General features: G+C 58.6%; 2 protein-coding genes across 2 annotated transcripts in view; both read right to left on the bottom strand.

Moving 5' to 3' along the window:
* Positions 1 to 1371: 1371 nt before the first annotated feature.
* On the bottom strand, positions 1372 to 19897 carry MTSS2 (MTSS I-BAR domain containing 2). Its single transcript, XM_065898706.1, has 15 exons — positions 19829 to 19897; positions 14919 to 14980; positions 14757 to 14830; positions 13827 to 13911; positions 13651 to 13742; positions 13491 to 13565; positions 13138 to 13146; positions 12014 to 12171; positions 11696 to 11803; positions 10659 to 10756; positions 8917 to 9139; positions 3064 to 3138; positions 2587 to 2763; positions 2237 to 2402; positions 1372 to 2153 (listed from the first exon to the last, which is right to left on the bottom strand). Exons 1-15 carry the CDS (start codon positions 19895 to 19897, stop codon positions 1372 to 1374), a joined length of 2253 nt encoding a protein of 750 aa, XP_065754778.1.
* A 1687-nt stretch (positions 19898 to 21584) lies between these two features.
* VAC14 (VAC14 component of PIKFYVE complex) overlaps positions 21585 to 24119 on the bottom strand; it is a 97915-nt gene continuing 95380 nt past the window's right edge. Inside the window, exon 19 of the mRNA XM_065898714.1 lies at positions 21585 to 22177. Coding sequence (XP_065754786.1) covers positions 22015 to 22177 — 163 coding nt within the window. The 3' untranslated portion in view covers positions 21585 to 22014. The remainder of the gene's footprint in view (positions 22178 to 24119) is intronic.

Below are 24119 nucleotides of genomic sequence, written 5' to 3'. Positions count from 1 at the left end.
ACCTCACTCCCTGCCGCCCGGACCATCCTGGGAGGGCGGCTCCTCTGACAACAGAGTCAAAGCTAATCTCCCCCCACCCCCACCCCTTGGTCTGCAGCAGACTGACAGGAGGCCCAGCCCCCAGCCCTTTCCAACCTCACCGCGGCTTTGCTCCGGATGCTGGAGAGAAGAGCTGCTCTCTGGCCTCCGGAGCCATTAGGCCCTCCTCCTGCCACAGGCCCAACGCCAGTGTGGGCCCCCCCGCCCCCGTCCCTCAGGCACTCTTGGACACACCCTGTACCGTCTACCCTGTCCCCACAAGCAGTCCTTGTCCGGTCAGCTCATTTTATTGTGTGTTCATAAAAGAACCCCCTCCTGTCCCTCCCCCAACCCCCAGCTCCAGCCCCCATCCCCAGAGGTGGCTGAAACCATCACGGCATCGGAAAGCAGCTCCTGGGGGACTGGCCAGGTGACCCCTAGCCTCTGGACTCCTTCCCTGCTGCCCAGCCCCGCCCTGCCTCCAACCCCAGCCACCTCTGGGGGGAGGGGATGCTGTTTCAGGGTCCCCAGCCTCCTCCAAGCAGGTCCCCTGCATGTCTTCCCCAAGAGGCTTGACTTGGGCCCAGGCCCCATTCCCCGACAACGACGACGACGACGACGACGACGGCGGCGGCGACGGCATCTGGGCTCCCAGCTGCAACCTCCCCAGCCTTCCCCCCACCCCGCGCGCCCCCAACAGCCAGCCATCCCGTAGAGCTTTCTCAGCAAACCAGATACCTTAGCCGGTTGGGCCCCTGGGCCCTGCACAGCTGCTCCCCGTCGGCCCTGCTCCCCGACTGAGAGGAGCCTGGAGAGGCAGAGAGATGAGACGATGGAGGAGGGAGGAGGCGGGGGCTCAGTCAGGGCGGGGTGGGCTAGCATTCCGGAAGAGCCCGAGGCCACCGTCCCTGGGGAGATGGCGAGAAGCCAGGCCAGGCTAGCTAAGCGGTGGCACTGCGGGCCCACCCAGGCTGGTGGGACCAGGAGAGGCTGGCCCGGCCCTGCTGCTGTGGGCAGGGAGCATGGCTCTGGGGCTCACCCACACCAGGAAAAGGCAGGGCCCAGAAGGAGGAAGAGGAGGGACAGAGTGGGCAAGCAAAGGTTGAAACAGGCTCCAAATCCAAGTTCCAGGCCCGCAGGCTCCGTCCTGGCGAGGTTTGTTAAAGAAGTCATTTCCTGTTTAAACCTTGAAATCCAAGATGCGTGTCTCTTTCCAATAAAGTAGCTTTGCCTCCTATGACTTCAAAAAAAAAAAAAAAAAAGCTTGCCTGGCTCTGCTCTCTCCTGACTGTGCCTTTGCTCTGAAGTGGCCGCTGCCCACCGACCAGGCCTCGCCCGGGCCAGAGGGTGGGATCACAAGATGCGGGGCGCCGACCTGTCGTTGGTGACGGTCCTGCGGAGCCGCACCCCACGCCGGATGGCCACCAGCATGTCTTCAGCCGGGGGGTCGCTGGTGGCAGCGGGGGGCGGGGTGGGAGTCTCCTCCACAGGGGTGGCCGACAGGGCAGTGGGGAAGGGGAACTGGCCCTCGCCCAGGGCGTGGGCGCCTGCCACCAGCTCCCCGAGCTTCTCCACCAGGCTGTGCCGGTTGGCAGCCAGCTGCTGCTGCTGCTGCTCGTCGCCCTCGGCCGCCAGCCCGGCCCCCGGCCCCGGGTAGCTGGCGGCCTCGGGGGACGGGCTGCCCCAGGCTGTGTTGGGCAGGCTGAGCCTCTTCGGGGAGGCCCTGGCCAGGTCCGGGGCCAGGGGCGAGGCGGCCTCGTCGGTGTAGAAGACACACTCCTCGCTGCCCGCCCGCGTGGGCCCCACGTAGCCGGGGGAGTCGGGCACCGTGGGCGTCTTCACGGGGACGATGGGCGGCCGGATGGGGATGGGGCCGGCGCTGGAGAGGGTGCGGCGCACGGCGGGCTTGGTGGAGGGCGTGCGGCGGATGGTGGCCACGCCAGGGGGTGCGCCCGAGGTGGTGGGCAGCCCGGCGGTGGGCAGCCCCGCAGTGGAGGCCGGGCGCTTGGTCTGGATCAGGCGGCGGTAGTTCTGGGCGATGTTGCTGTTGCGAGGGATGGTGGATGACTTGTCGAACTCGGGTGGGCCCTCCCCGTCTGCGTCCCCGTTCACTGAGTAGCAGTCGTAGTCGGAGCCTGGGGGGCACGGGATGCAGTGGGCCTGGGGCCCTGGGGGCCTGTGAAGGCCCAGCCGCCTGCCCCCGGCCCCCGGGGCCTACCTTGGGAGGGGATGGTGTCCTCGGAGCAGGAGGGCGTGGTGGTCTGTGTGCTGTAGCCGCTCGAGTACTGCAGGGAGTCCCGGCTGCTCTTCTGGTGCTCCAGGCTCAGGCCGCGGGTCAGCACCATGGCCAGGTCACTGGCCGCAGGGGACACCTCCTCACCGTGCTGGGGGTGGTAAGACTGCAGGCTGAAGCCTTGCTCCCCGCTTCCCCCTCAGCCCGGACTGCAGGCAGCCCCCAACAGGCTGAGCAGTCTGAGCTGGCCCTGCGACCACTTGCCTGGCCTCCTGAAGCTGACCTAGGAGTGAAGGTGGGGCCCTGGTTGGGCTGCCCAGGGAATTGCCGCTTACCTTGGCTGCGATGGTGGCAGGGGACATGCGGGGTCGCGGGGCCTCCTCTCCACTGGGGCCCAGGGTGCCCCCGACAGCCGGGCCTGGCTCTGTGTCTCGGAGGAGCTCCACTCGGTCCTTCCTCCGTTGCAGGGTGCTGCCTGAGGGCTGCTCGTGGGAGCCGGCCTTGGCCCAGTCCTGAAGGGCATGGCCAAGGGGGCCCTCACTGTTGTTGAAGTTCAGGGTTTCCAGACCCACATGGGGCCTCAGGCTCACAATCATGGCCAAGGACAGAGCACGGAGGGCGCTGTGACACCCCAGTCCTGCCAGGCCCAGGGGCAGGATGGGGAGCCCCGCGAGGGAAAGATGTGAGCGTGTGGGGAGTGGCTGCATGTGGTGCCCAGGAGGCCTGTCTCGCGGGGAGCAAGTGCTTCGTGCACGCCCCTCTGGTTGAACCTGGGCCCTCCCTGTGTCCCGCTGCGGGTGGGAAGCACTGACCGTGGTAGGGGAGCTGCACTCGCTGACGGACTGGCAGGTTTCCGAGGCCTCGGAGGATGCTGAGCTGGAGGACTTCTGCCACGCAGAGGCGAGCAGGCAGGATGATGGGCGGGGAGGCAGGACGAGAGGAGGGAACAGATCTGGTCACAGCGCTGGCATGCAGCAGGGCCTGCTGACTCAGCATTCCCACCCCACGCCCTCCAGGGCCATGGCCACGGCCGTGAGCGTATGCAGTGGAAGGCAGCACCCAGAGCGCACGCCATGGGCAATGACCTGCCCCCCAGCCCAGCCTGATAACCACACACTTTTGAGGATTAACAAGAAGGCTGGCTGCTGATGGCCTGGATGTGGTGGGCAGGGAAAGAGCGATACTCAGGAGGGCAGTGGGGTGCTGGCTTGAACTGCCGGGTTGATGTGTCACTGTTTTCTCAGAAGGGCAGGCCTGGGGGAGGAATGGAGTCCAGAGTTCCATCCTATACATGTTAAGCTGAGCTGCCTGTTAGGTATCTATGCCCAGATGCAATGCAGGCAATTGTATTTACAGTCTGGAGTTTAGGGAGAAGTCAGGTTTGGAACCACAAATCCAGCAGCCGTCGGACAGAATTAGGTCACCTAGGCAGTCAGGATGACGGTGGTTAGAGAAAAGGTTCAAGGACGTCAGGCTGACATTCAGTGCTTTGGAAGAAGAGGATGGCCCAGTGAACAGGAGTGACAGGAGCTGCTGGTGGCATGGAGGAAGACCACGAGCAGGTGATGTCACAGAATCAGGGGAAGAACCTGACGCGCAAAGGAGGGAGGGGCAGTTGTGCTCGGCTGCTGGGGGTCTGTGCACATGAGGCGGAGGGGTGTCTGTGCAGACCTCCAGAACTGTTTCACAGAATGGTGGGGCAGAAGCCCACGGAGGACAGGACCGAGGGTGCCCAGGAGGCTCCTGCTCTGGACAGTGGCAGGAACTAGGTGCCCTGGAGGCCCCCCAACTCAAAACAACAAAGAGGGACTTCCCCGGTGGTCCAGTGGTTAAGTCTCTGCACTCCCAGTGCAGGGGGCCTGGGTTTGATCCCTGGTCAGGGAACTAGATCCCACATGCATGCCACAACTGAGACCCGGCACAGCCAAATAAATAAATACATAAATAACAAAGAACAACAACAACAAAGAATGAAGAAAAAAGCAAGGGCAGAAACAGGACCATGAGGGTCCCCAGGGCAGAGGCTGGCTTCAGCACTGTGGTTGAGAGACTGGGCAAGTGGCAAGGTGGAGAGCTCACCCTGTTGATGACCCAAATTAAACCTGGAAGGGAACTAATCAGTAGCACCTCTCCAGATCCTGTACCAGCCAAGTAAGATTCTCTAAATCATCCTGGTTTAGACTCCCAGATCTTTTTAATAGTTTATGATGAGCCAAGATGACTAAAATAAAAGGAGCTAAACTCTATAGGTAAGGATTCGGAGGAAATAATAAACACATTTAGAATTTTACCAATATAATTGTTAAGACAAAAATAAAAAAGGAAAAAAGTATTTAGAAAACAGCGGAAAAATTCAACACCCATTCACGGAAAACACTTAGACTAGCAATGGAAAGGAACTTCCTTCATCTGATAACGAGTTATCTCCAAAAATACCAATACTTTTCTTTCTGAGGTTGGAAAAAGATAAGGATGACCATCTCTACTTAGCACTGGAAGTTCTAGCAGTGCAATAAAGCATGACAAAGAAGTAAAAAGCAAAAGGATTGGCAAAGAAGAAAATGGTTGTTTGTAAAAGACATGACTGTGTATGTATTATAGAATATTCAAAAGAACTAATATGTGTTTTTAGTGAGGTTATTGGATACAAGATCAACATAGAAAAAAAATCAAATTGCTAAATATCAGCAGCTAAAAAACAAGTAAAAGACTCTGAAAAAAGCTGAAATAATTTAAAATAGCATCAATAAACATCAAATACCCAGGGCAAAAAAATCCAGCAGTAGATGTGTAAGATCCTCACATGAAAACTGCAAAATATTACTGAGAGAAGGTAAAGCCATCATAAATGGAGAGACATACGTAATCCCAGTCAGAATCCCAGGGGTTGCTTTTTGTTTTTTTTTTAGTGGAAACTGACAAGCTGATATTAAAATTTATAAGGAAATGCAAAGGGCCAAAAACTGACAAGGTAATATTGAAGAATATCAAAGCTGGAGGACTTTTATTAACAGATATCAAGATTTTTTATAAAGCTATTAATAATTGAGATGGTGTGGTATTGGTACAAGAACAGACAAATCAACCAGTGGAATGGAATACAAACTCCAGCAACAGCTATGCATTCACAGACACCCGTTTTATGACAAAGATTAACACACTACAGTGCAGTGGAGGAAAAGATGGTATTTTCAAAAAATTGTCAATTAGATATTCACATGGAAAAAAAACCTCTACCTCCCCCCCCCCGCCCCCCCCCCACACACACAATCAATTCCAGATGAGCTGCAGATCTAAATGAAGAAAAGGTAAAACAAAAAGGCTTTTTTTGGAGGAAAACATCTTTGTGACCTTAGAGTACACCAAAATACCTCAAACAGGACAGAAAAAGCAATAACAATTGAAAAAAAATGGAGAAATTGGACACACATTAAAATTAAGAACTTTAGGTCATTAAAAGACCCCATCAAGGGAGTAAAACAGCAACCCACAGAATCAGAGAAGATTATCAGATGAAAAGCTTGTATCCACAATATATAAGAAGTTCTACAAATCAACAAGAAACAGACAGACAACCTAGGAGAGAAAAATAAGCAAAAGATCTGAACTGGTCCTTCACAAAAAGAGGATATCCAAATGGCCTTTAAAAGTATGAAAAGGTGTTCAACCTCATTAGTCATCAGGGAAATACAAATTAAAGACACAGGGCACTATGATATAACACCTATCAGAACGGCTCAAATGAAAAGGATACCAAGGTCTGGTGAGGAGGTGGAATAGCAGTAAACCACTGCTGTGCTCTTCCTGCCCATTTAATTATGGGAAGACATCAGAGACACTCAAGATGAGGGATATTCTACGAAATACATAACCACTATTCAAAAGTCATTTAAGAGGGACTGAGGAGCCATTATAGACTGGAGAAGCCTAAAGAGAGATGGTAATAAAATGCAAGGCAGGGTCCTGTATTGGATTCTGGACTCCTGGACCAGGAAAAGGACGTTAGTGAGAAAGCTGGCAAAATGTGAAGAGTCTGTTGACTAGTTAACAGTATTGTGCCTGTGTTAATTTCCTGGTTTTGAAAATTGTTTGGTAGTTACGTGAGATGTTAACATCCGGGGAGACTGTGGGGAGGGTGGGTGGGAACTCTGCACTCTTTTTACAGATTTTCTACAAGGCTAAAATTATTTCAGAATTAAAACAAACCCTTAATGGATAAGTTAAATAACTATAAAATAGAGAAAAAGTACATTGGAAGATGGACCTGAAGAAATTATCCAGAGAAACAAAGAGATGGGAAATATGACAGTGAAGAAACACACAAATGAAAGTAAGAATAAAGAGATAATGGTTGACGGGCTTCCCTGGTGGTGCAGTGGTTAAGAAGCTGCCTGCCAATGCAGGGGACACGGGTTCGAGCCCTGGTCCAGGAAGATCCCACATGCCGTGGAGCAACTAAGCCCGTGTACCACAACTACTGAGCCTGTGCTCTAGAGCCTGCAAGCCACTACTACTGAGGCCTGCATGTCTAGAGCCCGTGCTCCGCAACAAGAGAAGTCACCGCAATGAGAAGCCCGCGCACCGCGATGAAGAGCAGCCCCCACTCGCCGAAACCAGAGAAAGCCCACGTGCAGCAACAAAGACCCAACTCAGCCAAAAATAAATAAATAAATAAATAAATTTATATATGAAAAAAAAGAGAGATAATGTTTGAAAATTCCTAGAACAAATGAAAAACATGAATACAGAGATAGAGAAACACAAACACACCAAGTAAGGTTAAAGAAAAACAAATCCACAATTAGATACATTGTAGAAAAACTAAAGTGGCCAGAGAGAGAAGTCAGATCATTCACAAAGGCACAACAGTGACTGACAGCAGACGTTACAACCAGCCACAGAATCCAGAACACAGGGGGAATATATCTTCAAAATGTGGAAACGGAGTAACTGTCACCCCAGAATTGCATCCCTGGCAAAACTAACTTTCAAGAAAGAGGAAAAATATAAAGCATGTTTACAGATAAACAAAAACTGAGTTCACTACTACAGACGCATTCTAAAAGAACTTCTAAAGGACATATTTTACTTCAGAAAGAAGGAAAGTGACCTTAGAAGGAAGATGGGATACAAGGAAAAAATGAACAAAAAAAGTGTAAACACATATGGGTAAATCTAAACACACAGATACTGTATGTATAAAATAATGATAAAATTAAGAAGAAAAATGTCAATCATGGGGACGATTAAAAAGGAGATATATATAGCTTATAAGGGGAGGGAGTGGGTGACTGAAGTTAAAATATACGTTAAGGTCCTTGAATTATTCAGGAGGTGGGGCTGTGACTTTGCTACAGATGCATGGTAAAATTTCAAGATAACCTGTAAAAGAAATGAAATAAGAAGTATAACTTAAAATCCAGTAGAAGGAAAATAATGGGGAAAGGAAAAAACAAAAAGCAAGAGAAGAGACAAAAGCAGCACAGAAAAAGCAGAATGAATAGAAAGAAAAAAGTAAGACAGAAGTCTAAATATGCCAGTAATCATAATAAATGTGAATGGACTAAAAACGTCAATTAAGAGATTGTCAGATTGGATAAGAAAAGAAAATCTAGGCATATGCTGTTTATAAGAGACTCATCTAAAACATAAGGACATAGTGAGCTTAAAAGCTAAGAGACAGAAAATGATACCATAAACATTGAGCAAAATAAAGCTCAAGGAGCTGTAGTAATATCAAAACAGACTTTAAGCTAGAAAACATAAAAGTAACAGAAGATCAACTACATCACGTTAGGAGATTCAGTTCACTAAGAAGAGTTAACATTTTGAAGTTGTATGCACCTAATAAAATAGTCTCAAAATATATAAAGCAAACGGATAGAGCTATATGGGAGAAATGAACAATTCCAGCTTTTCAATTACTGATAGGTAAAGCAGACAGGAGTGAATGGGGAATGAGGTAGAGGTGGTCAGTGTGGACAAGTCTTTTGAGAAGTTTTGCTGTGAAGGAGAGACTAGGTGACTGGAGGAGAACATGGAGGAAGGGAGGAGGGCTTTTAAGATGGATGACACTAGAGCATGTGTTTGTGTGCTGACAGGAATGAGCCAGCAGAGGAGGGGAGACTGACAATGCAGTGGGGACATCCTTGGGCAAGAGGGCAGGAAAAGAGAATGCTGAGCTCAGATGGAGGCACTCGCCATGATGGGGAAGGACAGCACCCTGGGCATGTGGCCTGACCTCCCTCTGTCTTCTGCTGTAGTTCCTCTGTTTCCATCTCACTGAGGCTGCAGGATCTGAGCCTGCATCTGAAGAGATTCTTGGGCCAGTCTCTGTGTTCAGAATGAACTGGCCAAAGTGGAGAAGGGGGAGGATGTCTGCAGATCCTGGGGCTCCTGGGGGTGCCTCCTAGGGCCAGCCACTCCATCACAGCCAGCCTATGCAGGGGGAGGGTCACAAGGCGCCAGAGCTGGTAAGCTGCTCTAAGACCTTCCAACTCTCCTTAGCCTTGAGGCAGTGAGTTGAGGTTGGTCCTCAATGTGGTGGCCCTGGGGACCTCCAGGGCTAGTCTCAACAGCTGTAGGTGGCCCCCAACGTGGATGGCCTGAGGCTGGCATGAAGCCACTGCACCCTACCCCAGGTGGTTCAGCAGATGCCCCCTCACCTGGCTGGTGACGTCTGAAGGCATGGGCGAGGGGGGCTTGGAGTAGGTGGCATCCTGGGAGATGAAGCCAGAGTCGTGGGAGGAGACGCTGGAAAGGCGGGCGCTGGCGGTGGCCGGCTGTGCCAGGCTGCGGTAGCGACAGGTGGAACCAGGTGAGTATGTTTGGGCACCCCCAGGCCACGGGGCTCCGCCACCCTTGGCACTGCTACTGCTGCTGGGGGCGCTGGGGGAGTGAAGGGGGGTGCACAGCAGCCAGACAGGGAGACACAGGGGTGTGTGTGGAAGGGTGACAGACGAGGGTGGGGGAGAGAGGTGAGGGGCAAAGGAAGGAAAAGACAATGTCAGACTACAAGGTCCTGAGACCAAAGTGCCACAGAGGAGCTGGGTTCCAGGACTGTGGGACAGGGTGGGGCCTGGGCAGGGGACCACACTGAAGAGCTGGCCCAGCACCTGCCCCCGGAGCACCCCAGTGCTACCTCCTACTCTGCCATCAAGAACAGGAGACCTTAGGTTAACAAGGAAGAAACGGAGTCACCCAGCATCAAAGAGTTTCCCAGTGAGGCTACAACCAGACATAAGTCTGATCATGACTGTCTTCTCAAAGTCTGATATTTGCTATCAAATCCTAATTGAACGTCTACTGCGTGGTGACGGTCTGTGTGGGGCTTGGACTCACCATTGCCCTCATCCTTTCCGCCCCCTGAAGGGTGTCCAGCCCTCTGTAGTTCATATCCTCTATGCAACCATTTCATCCCTGGGCAACGTTCCTGGCAATGAAGGTCGCCTTCCTCCTGAGCATGACCGGGAAGGTCCCCAGCCTCCACCCTTGGTCATGGGTGTCCCCTGCAATCAACTCTCCCCTCCTGTGCCAGTCACCCACCCGGGGGCTGAAGAGCCGCCAGTTGACGTGGACCCTCCTCTCCCTGCAGGAGCCGCTGACTGCTGTGCCTGCCTTACTGCCCATGCCCCCGGTTGCCCAGCCAAGGTGGATCTGGGGAAAGGGTGCCTGGCACAGAGGGGTCTCCCCGCCAGGAACCCGCACTATGCTCACTGCCCTCCCGCCGAGGAGCCTTGAATCTTAAATAGCTCTCCCAATCCCACCCAGGAAGTGCTCCTGTGTCTGAGCCCGACCGGTGACCGAGCAAGACCTTTGGCCTCTCCCTGGCTCTGCAAGACCTCGGGGCCCAGCTTAGGCCGAGGTTCGGGCCTGTGGCAGCTGCCCAGGCACCAGCTCTCAGGAACCAGCCAGGCTGCAGTGTCCATAAGGTAATAAGCCTGTAGCCTCAGCGCATGTTCCCCAATGCCTCCAGCGCCCTCCCCGTCTCAGGCTCTTACTATTGCCCCAGGACGTGTTGAGCCTGGCAGAGTCTAGTGGTTAAATGCTGGGGTTCTGTACCTCAGCCTTCCCGTCTGTGAAATGGAGACAACACCATACCTGATACGGTGGTGCTAGGATTCAATGAAGAAAATGCATAAAGCATTTAGCACGGCACCTGGTGCATACTTACTGCTCCATAAATGAAGCTGCTGCCCCTCCGCCCGCCCCCAACACACGCCTGCACTAGCAGCAGTCTTGCAACGAGAGAAGTTTCCCCTATGCCTGCAGATTCCTTGGTGACGTAGGAGTTGTGTGAATTCTGGGGCCCTGAAGCTATTCTTGATGCAGTTTTGGTGGGACCTTCCCGATCCCTTGCTGCAGGACCCCTGCCCCTCCCTGCACCCCACTTCAGCCCCCCACTGACCTGCACATACTGGACTTCCGGGAGCTGGAGCTGCTGGGCGATGAGGGTGGGGTCTGGTAGGACCAGCTGTAGTCTGAGCCCTTCAAGTCTTTGATTACCTGGATGGACATGAATGGGGTCACTGGAAGCAGCCCTGCCCTGCAGAAAGCCTCATCCTTTTCCTGGGCCTCCCCTCCGAGGGCTAGTAGGGCCAGAGGCCCCCTGCTGTCTTCCCAATTGAGAACCGGGCCCCAAAGGAGATCCCTGGGAGTCTGAAGCCCCCTGCCCCCCAGCCTTTTCCTAACACAAGCTCCTCACTCAGGGGCAGGAAGCAGGGCTGCCAGAGGGCTGGGGGGGATGCCTGGGGAGATTCTGCCCCGTCTGCTTCTCAGGGAAGCTGCGCAGGCCAGGACATGGGAGAACCTGGTGCTCCTGAGGACTCACTGTCGCTGGCAGAGGAGCCAGGCCAGAGTGACCATGAAGGACACCACGGGGTTCAAATCCTGGCTCTGCTCTGCTCTCGGGCAAGTTCCTGGGTCTCTCCTGGGTTTCTCCTGTGAAATGCAGCCAATCATTCCTATTTTAGAGGGCCACTGGGGTGAATGAATGAGGTGACCCATGGGAAGTGCTCCGTGTGGGCTGGGCACACAGTAGGCGCCTAGTGAGAGCAACGCCACGGCGCTGTCAGGTAGGGCTGACCCTAGTGCAATGGGAGCATGGTGGTGAGGCGAAGTGGGCAGGGCGGCACATGGGGGCAGGAGCGTCTGGGTCTAGGGGAGCTGACGGGTCTGGGTGTGGATGCCAGGTAGGCATCATCAGGCCTTGCTTTCTCAGGGGGATCCTGTGGGTCTGGGACTTCCACCCGTCTGCTCTCGATATAAGGCCCCCATTGGGTCCTGGGCACACCGCCCCTCACCTGGGCAGATGCTCCTAGATCCCCACAGGTGGCCCTCTGTGTCCAGCTGCCTCCTCCAAATGCTGTCCCCTTTTCTCCTCTATCATCCCCAACCAAGGGCAAGCCATCCCCTCCGCTGTCCTGTCCCCAGGGCTGGCCGCACCTGCTCGCTGGCGGGGGGCAGCTTGTGTGGCTCCGCGGTCAGCACCACCAGGTCATCGATGATGCCCTGCAGGTGGGTGATCTCTCCCAGCATGGTCAGCTCGCCGTTCTGATGGAGCAGTGAGTCAGCCTCTCGGCCCCGCCCCTGCCCATGCACCCTGGAGGACCAGGCCACACTGGGTCTCCCCTCCCTCACCCCTTCCCACCAACCAACGCTGCTTGGGCTGATGGAGGCTCCCAAATCATGGTTCTTGGGAACCCCTCAACTAGCCCAATGGTGGAGACGCTCAGAACGCCTCTCTGTTCCCGAGGAACCCACCACCACAGGCTGCAGGAAGGTGATAAAGGTGCAGAAGCGGCCACGCTCCTCAATCAGGGCCCGGCGCACCGCCTGCTTCTCCGTCTCCTCCAGCAGCAGGTACATGTCGTTCACGTCCTGCAGGGCACTGTCCAGCTGGGGCTGCAAGTCTCCTTTCCCTGGAGGGGTTGGGAGGAGAGGCCACGCTGGGGATGCCGGCCCGGCCCACTGCATCCACAGCTCAGACCCCGTGGTGGTGTCCCTGGTCGTGGGGCTGGGCACTGCCATGGGGGCCAGGGGATTGGGGAGGGCAGTCGGGACGCTGGGGCTCGTGGAAGGGCTGGTCCCCAGAGCAGACAGAGAGGACAGATAAACAAAGCACACAGGAAAGATACCAAAGCTGCGAAGCCACCCAGGTCCTGGGGTGAGCAGAGCCCTGGGCAGCCCCAGGGCCGCCCTTGGTGCAGCTGTGCTCAGGAGAGCCCAGTGGCAGCCTCCACAAGAGCTGAGACTTCCACCCCCCAGGATACCCTCACTGCCCACAGGATGGTGGCCCCTCACGTCCCAGGGCACAGGGAGGAGGAAGGGAAGCAGGACAAAGTAGAGCGTGGGGGGCGCAGCTGTAGGCCAGGCCACGAGGGGGTGTAGGGGCCAAGAGGGCTAGGGGCTGGGCCCAGGGGACAGGGAACGGGGTGCCTCCGTGTGGGTCCCCCCTCAGCTCAGGGAATGATGCACAAGGACAGCAACAGCGACACCAAGAAGCGGCGAGAGAGACACGGAGAGGCGAGAAGATGATGTAAAGGAGACAGCGAGACAGGAAGTGGGGAGGCAAGAGGTAAGGACTCTGGGAGGGCCTGGTGGGGGCGGGGCAGCCAGGGCCTGTGTCCCCACCCTGCCCGGTCCAACCCCTCTTGGCCTGGCAGACTGACCCCAGCAGTGGCCCCGGACTCATCCCTGGCCAGGGGCCCCAGGGGCCCCAAGGGGACTGTGCCCCAGGCCCCTCCCTCGCTGGACCGACCGCCTTCCTCGCTCTTCCTTGGCCTGGAGAGGCTCCTTCCACTGGCCCTGAGCTGGGGGAGACAGACAAATGCGACAAGGACGACAAGGACGGGAGGAGCAGCTGGAGGGATGGACATCTGACTTACCAAGTAGCTCTACAGGAAGGATTGGGACGAGGAGAGGAGAGGAGAGACAGAGAAAGAAAGAATGTGTGAAAGACAGCCGGATGGACAGAGCCACTCCTGGGGGTAGGGGTGGGGTGGGGTCTGGGGGTGCCTGGGCCTGTTGGCCTCCTGCTGCCTCCCTGGGAGGGGAGGTCCTGGGTCCGGTCTGGGGTGCAAGGTGCTCCCTCTGCCCCACCCAACAGGTTGGAGGGTCCTGTGTGCGGGATAAGACCCCTCAGGCCAGGATGATGCCCTGGGGTGCCCCACAGGGCAGCAGGGGATACAGAGCGGGGCCCCGTGGGGCTGTGCCTCTGTGGGCCAGCTCTGGGCTCTACCTTTGCGTGCTTTCTTCTGCAGCTTCAGCGTGTCTGAAGATTTCTTCTTGATCTCATGCCTGGCTCGTTTGTACTCTGTGCAAGGGATGAGAAAGGAGCCCTGTGACGGAGGTTTCCGTCCAGTGGGGGGCGGGAAGCACGGGCCGAGCCCCAGACCCACCTTTTGCGTGGTCCTTGTCCAGCTGGTTGGCCGACTTCTTCCAGTCCTCGATGCGCTCCTGCAGTGGGTTGATGAGGCTCTCCAGGAGCGCACTGTGGGCGGGGGCAAGAGGGTCAGGTCCACCATGGAGGTGTCCCCGTGACACGCCCCCCTCCCCGACCGCAGAGCCCACTCACTTGGTGAACTGCCGCAGCTTGGTCTCGATGCTGCGGTGGCGCATGCACATGCGCGTGAGCGCCGAGCCGATATCCCGCGTGGCCCCTGGCGAGGCAAGCGCGCAGCATGTGAATGGGCCCGCCGGGGCTTCTGCAGTCCCGGCCTCAGGCCACGAGGGGGCGCACAGGCCCGCGAAGGCCGAGCCGGCACCTCGCGCCCCGCCCCCCAGCTTTCCGCAATCCTGCCGGCCCCAGCAGGCGACTTGATCTCTTCTCAGTATTTACCAAGGCCCTCCTCCGAACTGGACCAAGGTCCTGCCCATCCTGGCTATGCCAGCCTCCTGCAGCTGCGGCTGCTCTGCTGGTCGGGCCAGGAGCTGCCCTTCACCCCAGCTGGGAGAGGCTGGCATCAAAGACATCCAAAGATCCAACCAAAATCCCCTCCTGCCCTACCAGGAACCCCCTCCAGGTATGCCCAGATGCAGGTGTGAGAGTGCCAGCATGCGCCCACTGCCTTGGTTCTCACCACCCGAAGGAGCAGGGGACCCAGGTCCCTGCTCCTCGGACCAGAATGCAGAGGAGATGCCAAGGCCAACAGGGAATGTTCACCTGCCCCCTGTGCTCTCAGAAGGGCAGAAGGCGGTGGAAAAGAAGCCACAAACTCACCATAGGGAAGCACGAACAACTGTGGCTGAGGGGTCAAACCAGCCGCCCAGAAGCGAGAAGGGAACCCCCCTTTGTAACATCCTGTCATCTTTCACCCACTCCTGCTTGCATGCCTCTAATGACGAGAAGCTCACTCTCTCCACAAAAAGCCCATTCCATTAGGGAGAACTCAAGGTCCCGACTCTGGGCCTGGTGTCCTCTTCCCAGTTCATATTCCACTCAGCCTTTCCAGCTTCCAAGCCCAACCTGGGGCATCCCCAACCTCCAGCCATGCCCCCTCCCTACCTCGGGTGTTGGTGGCCATGTCAGCCACTTTCTGGAAGGCATCCAGGAAGGCCACAGCAGCCAGCACAGTGGTCCTGGGGAGATGGACAGCGGGATGGTCTGTGGGTGAGGTGTCTTTTCTACCCATTCCCTCCCCAGCTGGGGCACCCTCAGCAGCCTCACCTCAGCTGGGAATGCAGCTTTGTGGCCTTGGAGTTGAAGTCCTCCCAGATGGGGTAGGAGCTCTGCAGAGGAGATGGGAGAGGAAGGGAGACTCCATGAAGACTGCAGGGCTCTACCTGGGCTGGGCTCCCCACATGCCTGGGTCCAGACTCTGGGCAGTTTCTAAGACAGCAGCCCTGCCCCTGCGGAGAGGAAGGCTCCTGGGCTCTCTAGGGGGAAAGGCGACCAAGGACAGAGACCTGGGGCATGAAGAAGGCCTGGCCCTGGGAACAGGCACCTTTGCCCATTCCTCCCTTCCTGACAGTCAGGAACTCTGGCCCACTGTCTGCAATGGTGGCCCACATCCTCAACGGAGATGGAAACAGTGAATGGCAGGTCCTGTCTCCTCGGGGATGGGAGGGGCCTGGCAGGGAATCTGGGCTGAGCCACACGAGGGGAACCATGTTCCCCCGACACAGCCCAGGATGGTCCACGTGGCATGGGGGCAGAGGCACAGTGCCAGGGCTCAAGGCATGCTAGGTCTGAACTGGGGCCTCTGGGGCCCCCACCCTGTGCCCTGGAAGGAGCTGCCAGCCCGGCCATCCATCCATCCTGGGCCAGCAGAGGTGGCTCCCAGGCCTGGGGAGGCTATGGCTGCTTCAGAGCCTGGCCAGCCTGCCTGGGACAGTCAGGCCCCAGGCTGAATGGGGCCTTGTGCGGCCAACAGAGCCACCTTTCTCCACCCCCGGCTCCCCTCCCCTCCTGGGGACACAGTGTGGCCTTTATCCCAGCCTGGCCCAAAGTTCTGAGTTGGGAGGGGGTTTCCCAGTAGGGAAGCCAGGCTCTTGGTGATCAAGTTGTCCAGTGAGATCAAGGGGTTTTTCTGGCTAATGGGGCCCTCGCATGGCTGTTGGGTCCTGGCCCAATGGCCCTGTGGAAGACTTGATCCTTGAAGGGGAGCCTCAGGCCGGCAAAGCCCCTAGCCCCAAAGTGCTGCCGACCTTCCCTTCCATGTGGGATGGGACGCTGGGAGCTGGGGATTTTCCGGTGGAAAGGGGGAAGGCAGAGACCCCAGTCCCCAAGGCCTCAGAGGGAGGCTTTGCCAGGCTGGAACCCCAGGGACAGGGCCAGCCTGCAGGGGTGGGGAGAACAGGGCAGCTTCTGGGAGCCTCAGAAACTCCATCCCCTCCCAGCCCAGCCCAACCAGTGGCCAGGGAAAGCAAATATTTGAGAAGTTCACACAGGCTGGAGCGGGAAGGGGGAGGCTGTGCGTGGGCTGTCTCTGTGCGGCACAGCTCAGGGTAAAGGAGCCTGGGAGGCCACCCCTGACAGTCCTGAGGGCCTGGCGCCCTCCGTGACCTCAACACCCTCAGCCCTAAGCCTTGCCAAGACCTCCAGGGAGGAGGGATGATGCTGTGGGTACAGGGGTCCAGAGGCACCGTCCTGGCCCCCAGAAAACCTAAGCACTCCCAGCAGCCTCTGGGCAGTCTCAGAGGGCAGCAGACTGGGAGAAGCTGGGAAGACACAGGTCCCTACCCCATTAAAGTCCCCGGCTGGGGCCCACCCCGACGCTTCTGCCCAGCCAGGATGGCTCCAACCCAGACCCTCACAGCCTTGGCTTTCCCGGTGGAGAGGGGACAGGATGGGGCGTGGGGGAGGCCAGGCCCAGTCCCTCCTCAGCAGATGGACAGGAGCACCTGGGTCTCTAAGGACCTGAGACTCCACCTGCCACTAGTAACTCATGAGGACCCTAGAGGTGAGGTTGAGGGGCCGAAGCAGCCAGGGCCCCAGGGGTGTCCTCAGTCTTCACCTGGACCTGTGCCCTCACGTGGGCCGCGCCCTGGCTGTCAGGTTCTAGGACCCTGGGTTGTCATCACTAGTGACAGGGACTGCTACTGTTGATCAAGAGCGTGCGGTGGGCCAGGCACTGTGTGATCGCATGGAATCCTTACAATGACCCTGTGAAATGAATACTGTTGTCACCCCCATTCTACAGAAGAGGAAACTGAGGCTCAGAGAGATTAACCAGCTTGCCCAAGGCCATCGAGTGCCAGGGTCAGGATCTGATCCCTTGTCTGACTGGTCACTACATGTCAGGGATCCACCCCCTACCACTTCTGGAATGCACGGAGACGAATATCTGGGCATCAAGGGTGGGTAGGGGGCAGGAACTACATGGATGGGAGAGATGCCCAGCTCTGCCCCCAGAGCAGTGGGCTGCTCTGGAGGGGAGAGGTTACATGCTCACTAGAGGTGCTCAAGTGGATGGGATGAGACCGATATGGAGGCTGCTGGGCCCCAGGCCCCTGGCCCCCGGACACTGTCTCTGACCGGGCCCTGGGCTGTACAGGTGAGCGACTCAGGCTGCAATCCTAGAGAGGGGTCTTTCTGGGTGGCCTTGGGCCAGGGCATCCCCTCTGAGCCTGTCTGCTCACCTGTAAGGTCAGGATGGGAAGTGCACCGATGTCAGCAGGTCAGTATGGAGACTGCATGGAAAGCACTAGCACAGTGCCCGGCACACAGTAAATGCTAGGTTAATGCTGGCAGACAGAGCAGACACTTGACCCCTGCTTCTCTGCCAGGAGCCTCTCCCACCTGGCCAGGGCCTATGTGTCCGGGTGACACTCCCCACTCTTGAGGGCAGGCAAAGATTATGACCCTGTTTTCTGGATGGGCCAGTGCTGCTGAAGGTGAGGCCTGGGGCTGAGGCAGAGCCCTGGGTGCCACACCCAGCCCTGTCATCTTGGGCAAGTCCCTGCCCTTCTCTGAGATTCGATGGGCATCTGAGCTAAATGAGGCACAGCAGGCAAGGAAAGCTCCCGAGGGCCCCCTCCCGATCCCTGAGCTACTGTCCTCCTCCAAGCCCCCCAGCCTCCAGGTGTAGGTCCTCCTCCCCCACTCTGCCTCTCCCACGCCAGGGTCTGGGCCTCCAGGAGGGCCGGGGTGTGCTGTTGTGGGGCCTGTGGCCGTGCTTGCCCTGTGTGGAGGGGCCTCACAGGTAAGCTCAGTCACCTCAACCTGGCCACGTTCCTCTACGGAAACCCTGCTGCTTCTGTGGCTCAGGCCACAGAAGGAAACAGCCAGAAGCCGTGCCTCAAATCCAGATGATCGACCTCCAGGTGGCCCGGTCCCCTGCTCTGTCCCTGGCCCAAACACATGCATGTGTCGTAGGTATATCGGGACTTGGCATCACCGCAGGTGAAACCTCTCCCAGTTTGCTTCCACATGTCAGAAAATCCTGCCTCAATCACTTGTTACAACCTGGGCCCATTTCCTTCTATCTCATCCCAAAGTGCCTTGCAAATTGCCTGGAGAGGGAGGGAGACAGTCCTGCCCCTCTGCTCTGTGCAAAAGCTGCTGCTCTCTGCAGTGTTTGTGGAGAGGATGCCAGAAGGAGGAGGGTGTGGGAAGGTCCCCCCCTCTGCCAGCCCTGGGAATGGTTGGGGGAGGGTTGTCTGGGCTGCTTGGTCCCAGGAAGGAAAGCCGGTGCCAGGGCTGTGATGTCCACAGGGCAGGAGGGGCTGCTGAGGGCAGAGAGAGGCCAGGACTTTTGGGGGCCGGCAGAAGCAGCTTGGAGTGGAGTTGCAGGGGATGGAGCGCTCAGGGGAGCACCCTATACGGGGGCAGTGAGTGGCACCTATGCATGCTGTTAACCCTGTAGTTCCTAGTGAGGGTGGCTCCAGTTCTCTTGGGGGTGGGGGTGGGGGCGCGGGCGCAGGGATCTGGCAGCTGCCCCTGGGGCTGTTCCCCTGGCAGCACTGGGAGCCCCCGAAGGGCCTGCATGGGCACTGCGGTGTGTCCTCCCGGGGCCTGCGGCCCCACAGTAGGAGTCTATGTTGTGTACTTGGGAGTGTGAGACAGCTTGTGAGGGCGGGGGTCTGACGAGGTCCCAGTTCTCTCCCCTGCTCTTCCCCTGCCCCACAGGCCTGCCCCAGAGGGGAAGGGTAGAAACGCTGCTTCCTGGTCCCCATCCTGTCGTCGGAGCTGCCCTTACCCTCTGCCCAGTCAGCCTGGGGCGGCCCTGCCAAACCCTAGCCTCTTTGGGGGAGAGGAGCCCCCTCACTCCCTAGACCACCAGTGAGAGGTGAGGTCAGGGAGTGTCCAGCAGTCTCCTTAATGACCTTGAACCATTCCCAGGCCTCAGTTTCCCCACCTGGTGAGCCAGCGGTGGGCCAGGAATTGGTGGCCCGCTGCAGCCTGACCTTGGGTAATCATGGGGAGGGGCTGGAGCTGATAGCCCGGAGCAAGAGTAGCCCTTCCCTGGGGCTGCTCCATCAACCCAACCTTCTCCCTCCTCCTCCCAAGGTGGGGACAGAAGCCTTGGGATGCAGGAACGCTCATCGTGGAGACCTTGGAGTCCTGGATCTTGTTTTTGGGGACCCGGGCAGCGGGTGCGGAGGCCGAGGCCGGCAGGGAAGGAGTTAACGGTTCCCTGCTTTATTATTTTCCCCTGCTTTGGCGGTGACAGCATTGTCTGGGCTCCCGGGCCGTCGTCGTGGGCGGGGGAGTGGGGGGGATGGTGGTGGTAGGGGGCGGAGGCCAGAGAGACCCCGGGCCCGTTAAAGGGCCGTGGAGTCGCTCCCGGAGCCAAACCCCATTCATGGTTTGGGGGTCTGGGGCGCGGGGAGCCCGCGTGTGCGCAGGCTCGGGTCTGGTCCCCAAGGGGGCGCTGCGACCCGGGCGACCCGGGGCTTGGACCCCGGGCACCGCACGGACACCCCGACACACGAGCACCCACACCCCCCAAGACGGGCACCCAGAGACCCGGGCGCACGGCAGTCGCAGGCCAGACGCGCTCAGACAAACAGACACGGCGGTGCACGAACACAGCGGGGCACGGCTGCCCGCCGCCACGCGTCCCCAGAGGGGGCACGCACCCGCACAAGCACCCGCGCGCCTGCAGGGCGGCCAGCCCCGCCGCGCCCCGTTACCTTCATGTCGTTGACGATGGCCTGGAAGAGCCCTCCCAGGGCGCCGCACTCCTTCTCCGCCGTCTCCATGCTCGGGCCGGGCGGCAGCGTCGGCGGCGGGGCGCAGGCTGGGCGAGGGGACCCAGGCCGCGGCGGCTTTCGCTCCGAGGCCGGGTCGGGCCTGCAGCCTCCGGGCTGCGCTCAGCGGCCGGCCGCGCCGCGCTCGGGGATCGCGGGCCGCCGCGGGGCGGCGCGGGCCATGTCGCGGCGGGGCTGGCGGGCGGCGCGGGGACTGGAGCGGCGTCCGTAATCCGAGCCGCCGAGGCTTGGACGTCACGTGGACGCGCGGAGGGAGGGCCGTGGGGAGGGGCAGGCCCGTGGCGGGAGGGGTCTGTGGGAAAGACCGGGCGAGCTCCGGCCCATTCACCAGGAATGGAGCCCGGGCTTTGAAATCCGAGCCCCGGCGCGGCCGAACTGGTCGGGCTAGAGGGCCCGGCAGGCGCAGGCGCCGCCGCGGTTCGGGGGCGGCGCTGGGGCGGGGCTGCCCGGCTTGCCCCCGGGAGTGGGACCAGTGGTTGGGTGCCCGCTCCGGGAAGGTGCCCAACACCACCACCCCCTCCAGCCTTTGGTCTCTGGCCGGTGTGTGTGTGTATGTGTGTACGTCGGGGTGCGTGTGTGTGTGTGTGTGTGTGTGTGTGTGTCGGGGGGTGGGTGTTCCCGCGCTTTAAGAAGAGGGGGGCAGGCTGGGGTCCTCGGGGCGCATCCCGTGGGATGGATACACCACCCTCAGCAGGGGCGCACGGTGCCCTGGAGGCCACCCGCCTTGGAACGTTTTATCCCCGGCACAAAAGGGTTTGGACCCTCCTCCAGAAGTTCTGTGGCTCCTCTTCCAAGCAGTGCCAGTGCTGATGCCACCTGCATGGGGTGCCCCAGGCCGGGCCTTTGGGGATGGTGATGTACTGGTCCTCAAGCAACCTCTTTCCTCGGGTTGGGGCCATGTGGGACCAGCAGAACAGAGGTGGGCCACTGTCCCGTCTCTGACGCCAGGGTAACCACATATGCGGATGCATGTGTGTGTACGTTGGCCATGGTGAGTTCAGTCTGTCATCCCGTTCTGGAGACTCCAGGCAGGGAAACCCACCCGCCCGGCCCTATGCTGGGGCTCTGGGGAAAAGCCCACACAAGATCCTTCTCCTCTATTCCAGGGGCCCACAAGAGCCACTTGGGAGATCATTAGGCCAATCTGAGGCTTCCCAAAGCCTGGGGTCAGGTGGACTCTGGCTTATAGGTTTGGTGAGCTAAGGCTCATTTAGCCAAATCAAGGGGTGGGGATGTGGGAAGCCCACCCCCTGCCCCGCCCAACTCCCTGCACTGGTCTGGGCCTTCCCCTCCATCCCCAGTGACCTGGAACGTTCTGCAGTGTGCCCCTTCATTCAGAAACTCCTGAGGCTCAGTTCATCTGTCTAATGGGGACATGTCCCATGCCCCCGGGGCGGGGGGTTGTCAGGATGGAAAAGTCAGATTAGGTGCCTGAGAAGGCAGGGATCAGGGGGCCAGGCCAGTGCTTTGTGCTCTCCAGGAAGAAGGGGCTGGTTCTACTGAGGTAAGGGCTGGGCCCAAGGCCCACACCCCAGTCAGGTGAGCGTGCAGAGAGCGACCAGCCTCTCCTGGCAGAGCCAGCACTCCTGGGACCACCATGAGAACAAATCTCTAGGACAGGCAGCAAGGTCCTGGGGCAGGCATCAGTGGGAAGGAGCAGGCCAGGCACGGGTTGCGTTTCTTTATTGGGACAGAGGGTGCGCCATTCATATGGACCTCTGTGCTGGTCCCTATGTGCACAGATGTGTATACACATGTGTACACACACATCCACAGGAGGCCAGAGCTCTGGTGCGCTGGGGAGGTCAAGCTCTTTTACAAGAGGGCATTAGAAAGAACCCGATTCCAGAAAATGGGGGCGTCTGAGGCTGCGGCCTCACCTGGCAGGAAGCCAGCTCTGTCTGGACGCCGGAGTGCAGCTGATTGCGCTGGAGGGCCTGTGAGAGGAGCTTGGGGGGACAGAGCTTCCAGCCCCTGCCCTGCCCTGCGCTGCTGGCCAGGCCCAGCCCGGCCCCTGAGGCAGGTCCTCAGGCTCTGTGGGGAGGGGGCCCGAAGACCCCAAGTGCTCCATGGGACCACTCCTTGGGCCCGTCCCCAGGCCAGGCCTATCAGAGGACAACCCTCCGGTCCAGGGGATCCCCACGCCCACTCCGCTGGTGCCTCACTTCCAGGTGCTTCTTCTGGACCCTTTCAAAGTGCTGCAGCAGCTCGGCGTAGTCGATGCTCGGGGAGTCTGCGTTCTGTGACCTGGGGGCTGCCTTCGCGCCGTCTCTGGGGAAAGGGAGCAGAAGGGCTCCGCGTCAGTGTCTCAGCACATGATGGGGCTGCCGGAGCGGGTAAGCATCAGCCGCAGCGGGGCAGTGGGGTCGGGGCAGGGCCACAGGCTGGGGAAGCTCGACCTCGGGCAGTCTGGCCACCTCAGGCCCAACAACCCTTCCCCAGCAGTCAGCCCCAAAGAGCAGGGAGCCCTATGAGCATTCCCCTCCCCCACAGTTGGTGGGACCAGTCAACACTGCTGCTTGGATAGGGCCTTCAGCCTGTGGGCTGGCAACGGTGCCCAGAGCAGGCATCACATCGGGAAGCATTTCCTGTTTATGAGTGGCTCCCTTTGGGGTGAAAGCCAGGGCTAGGAGCCAGCCAGGAAGCCAGCTGGGGCCTGGAACAGGGTCCAGGGAGAAGGGGGAGGAGGCAGTCTGGCCCTTTCTTTAGGGCAGGGCTAGGGCCGGGGACCACAGGGGTGGCTGAAGTCTACTGGCCCTCAACTTGGCAGGACATCTGTTTTTGAGTGTTGGGGCCCAGAGGCCTGCAGTCACTCTCTGTCCCGGCGGAAGGAGAGCTGGTCTCCCCACTGGGCAGCTGATGCCTCCGGGAACTCCTCTTGCTAGCACTCTTCGCAGTTGCTCCGTACCGCCTCACAGCTTGTGCACTGCACAACTGCCACGGGCCTGATGCTCCCTATAGTTGGGCAATGCATTCGCCCTGCTGCCCCCTTCAAGCCCAGTGTTGAGCTTGCCCCGGGGGACTAGATCCACTTGGGCCCCTGTCCCATTCCTAACCATCACCCCAGCAGAGAGTCCCAAGAAAATACTCTGCTTCTCCCTCATTCTGGCCTCACTGGAAGCAGATCTTTGTGGGCTGGGAAGGATCTGCTTCCAGGCCCTGAGGCCTGGTGGCCCTGGTAAGGGATCTCATGAAGGCTGTGGGCTGATCAGCTAAGCAGAGAATCCTTGGGCCCTTTGAGTTCATGAAAAGACCCCAATATGGCAGGAGAGGTCCAGGTAGCAGCTGAGCACAGGAGCTCGACAGACCTGGACCCAACTGTAACACAACCACCCCCGAGCCACTTGACCTTGGACAGGTAACTCAGTGTCCTCCTCTGTAAGGGGGCACTGCCACAGGAGCCCCCCATGGGGTGGGTGAGGATTCCTCCATACTTGACATGAAGAACTTGGCCTGATGCCCAGCCCCAGCCTAGGTACCCGATGGGTGCCCACTGTGGCTACAACTCTGTCCCACTGAGGCAAGGCCAGGCGGGGCCCAGCAGCTCATTCCATTTGGGTGACTCACAACGGTGCTTAACCCAAGTGGAACCCTCACCAACGAGCCTGGCTCCTGGTAAGGCGCAGCCCACCAATGGTCAGAGCCTGAAAGCCATCTCTGACAAGCCACCAGGACCAGGGGCATTGGGAACTCTTCCCATGGTTGGGATGCCATCTGGAGCCTGGAAGTGGGCCCCTGTACCCCTACTCAGCCTGGTCCCTTCCTGTTAAAGACACACCACCTGACAACACCTTGGACTGTGGCCGTGGCTGCTTCTTTCTTGGGCCTCAGGCCCTGCCTCTGGAGTGGGGACTCAGGCAAATTCAACAAAGATCAAAACGAGCTGGGTGGGGCTCGCTCTAAGGGGCCAGACTGCGGGCAGCATTCTGGTCTCCGGCTGCTTTCAACTCCCCTGGGAATGGGGAAGGGCCATCCCTGTCCTAGTAACCTGTGGCCCGGGTGCTACTGCCCCAAGAGAGCAACTCCCGCTCCTGAGGATGCTGAGGGACACCCTGCAGCTTGGAGCCCTAACTCCAGAGGGTGCCCAGATGCTAGCCCAGCCCATGTGGGCCGGAACAGGGGGAGAGATGTACAGGCCAGAGATGATCCTGAAGGGTGTTGTCTGAGGCTGGGCACCCACGGATCTGTACGCTCCTCTCCGCAACACTCTCTG

Source organism: Phocoena phocoena, chromosome 20 (assembly GCF_963924675.1).
Source record: "Phocoena phocoena chromosome 20, mPhoPho1.1, whole genome shotgun sequence".
NCBI classification, from domain to species: Eukaryota; Metazoa; Chordata; class Mammalia; order Artiodactyla; family Phocoenidae; genus Phocoena; species Phocoena phocoena.
This window is presented reverse-complemented; position numbering and strand designations above follow the sequence as displayed.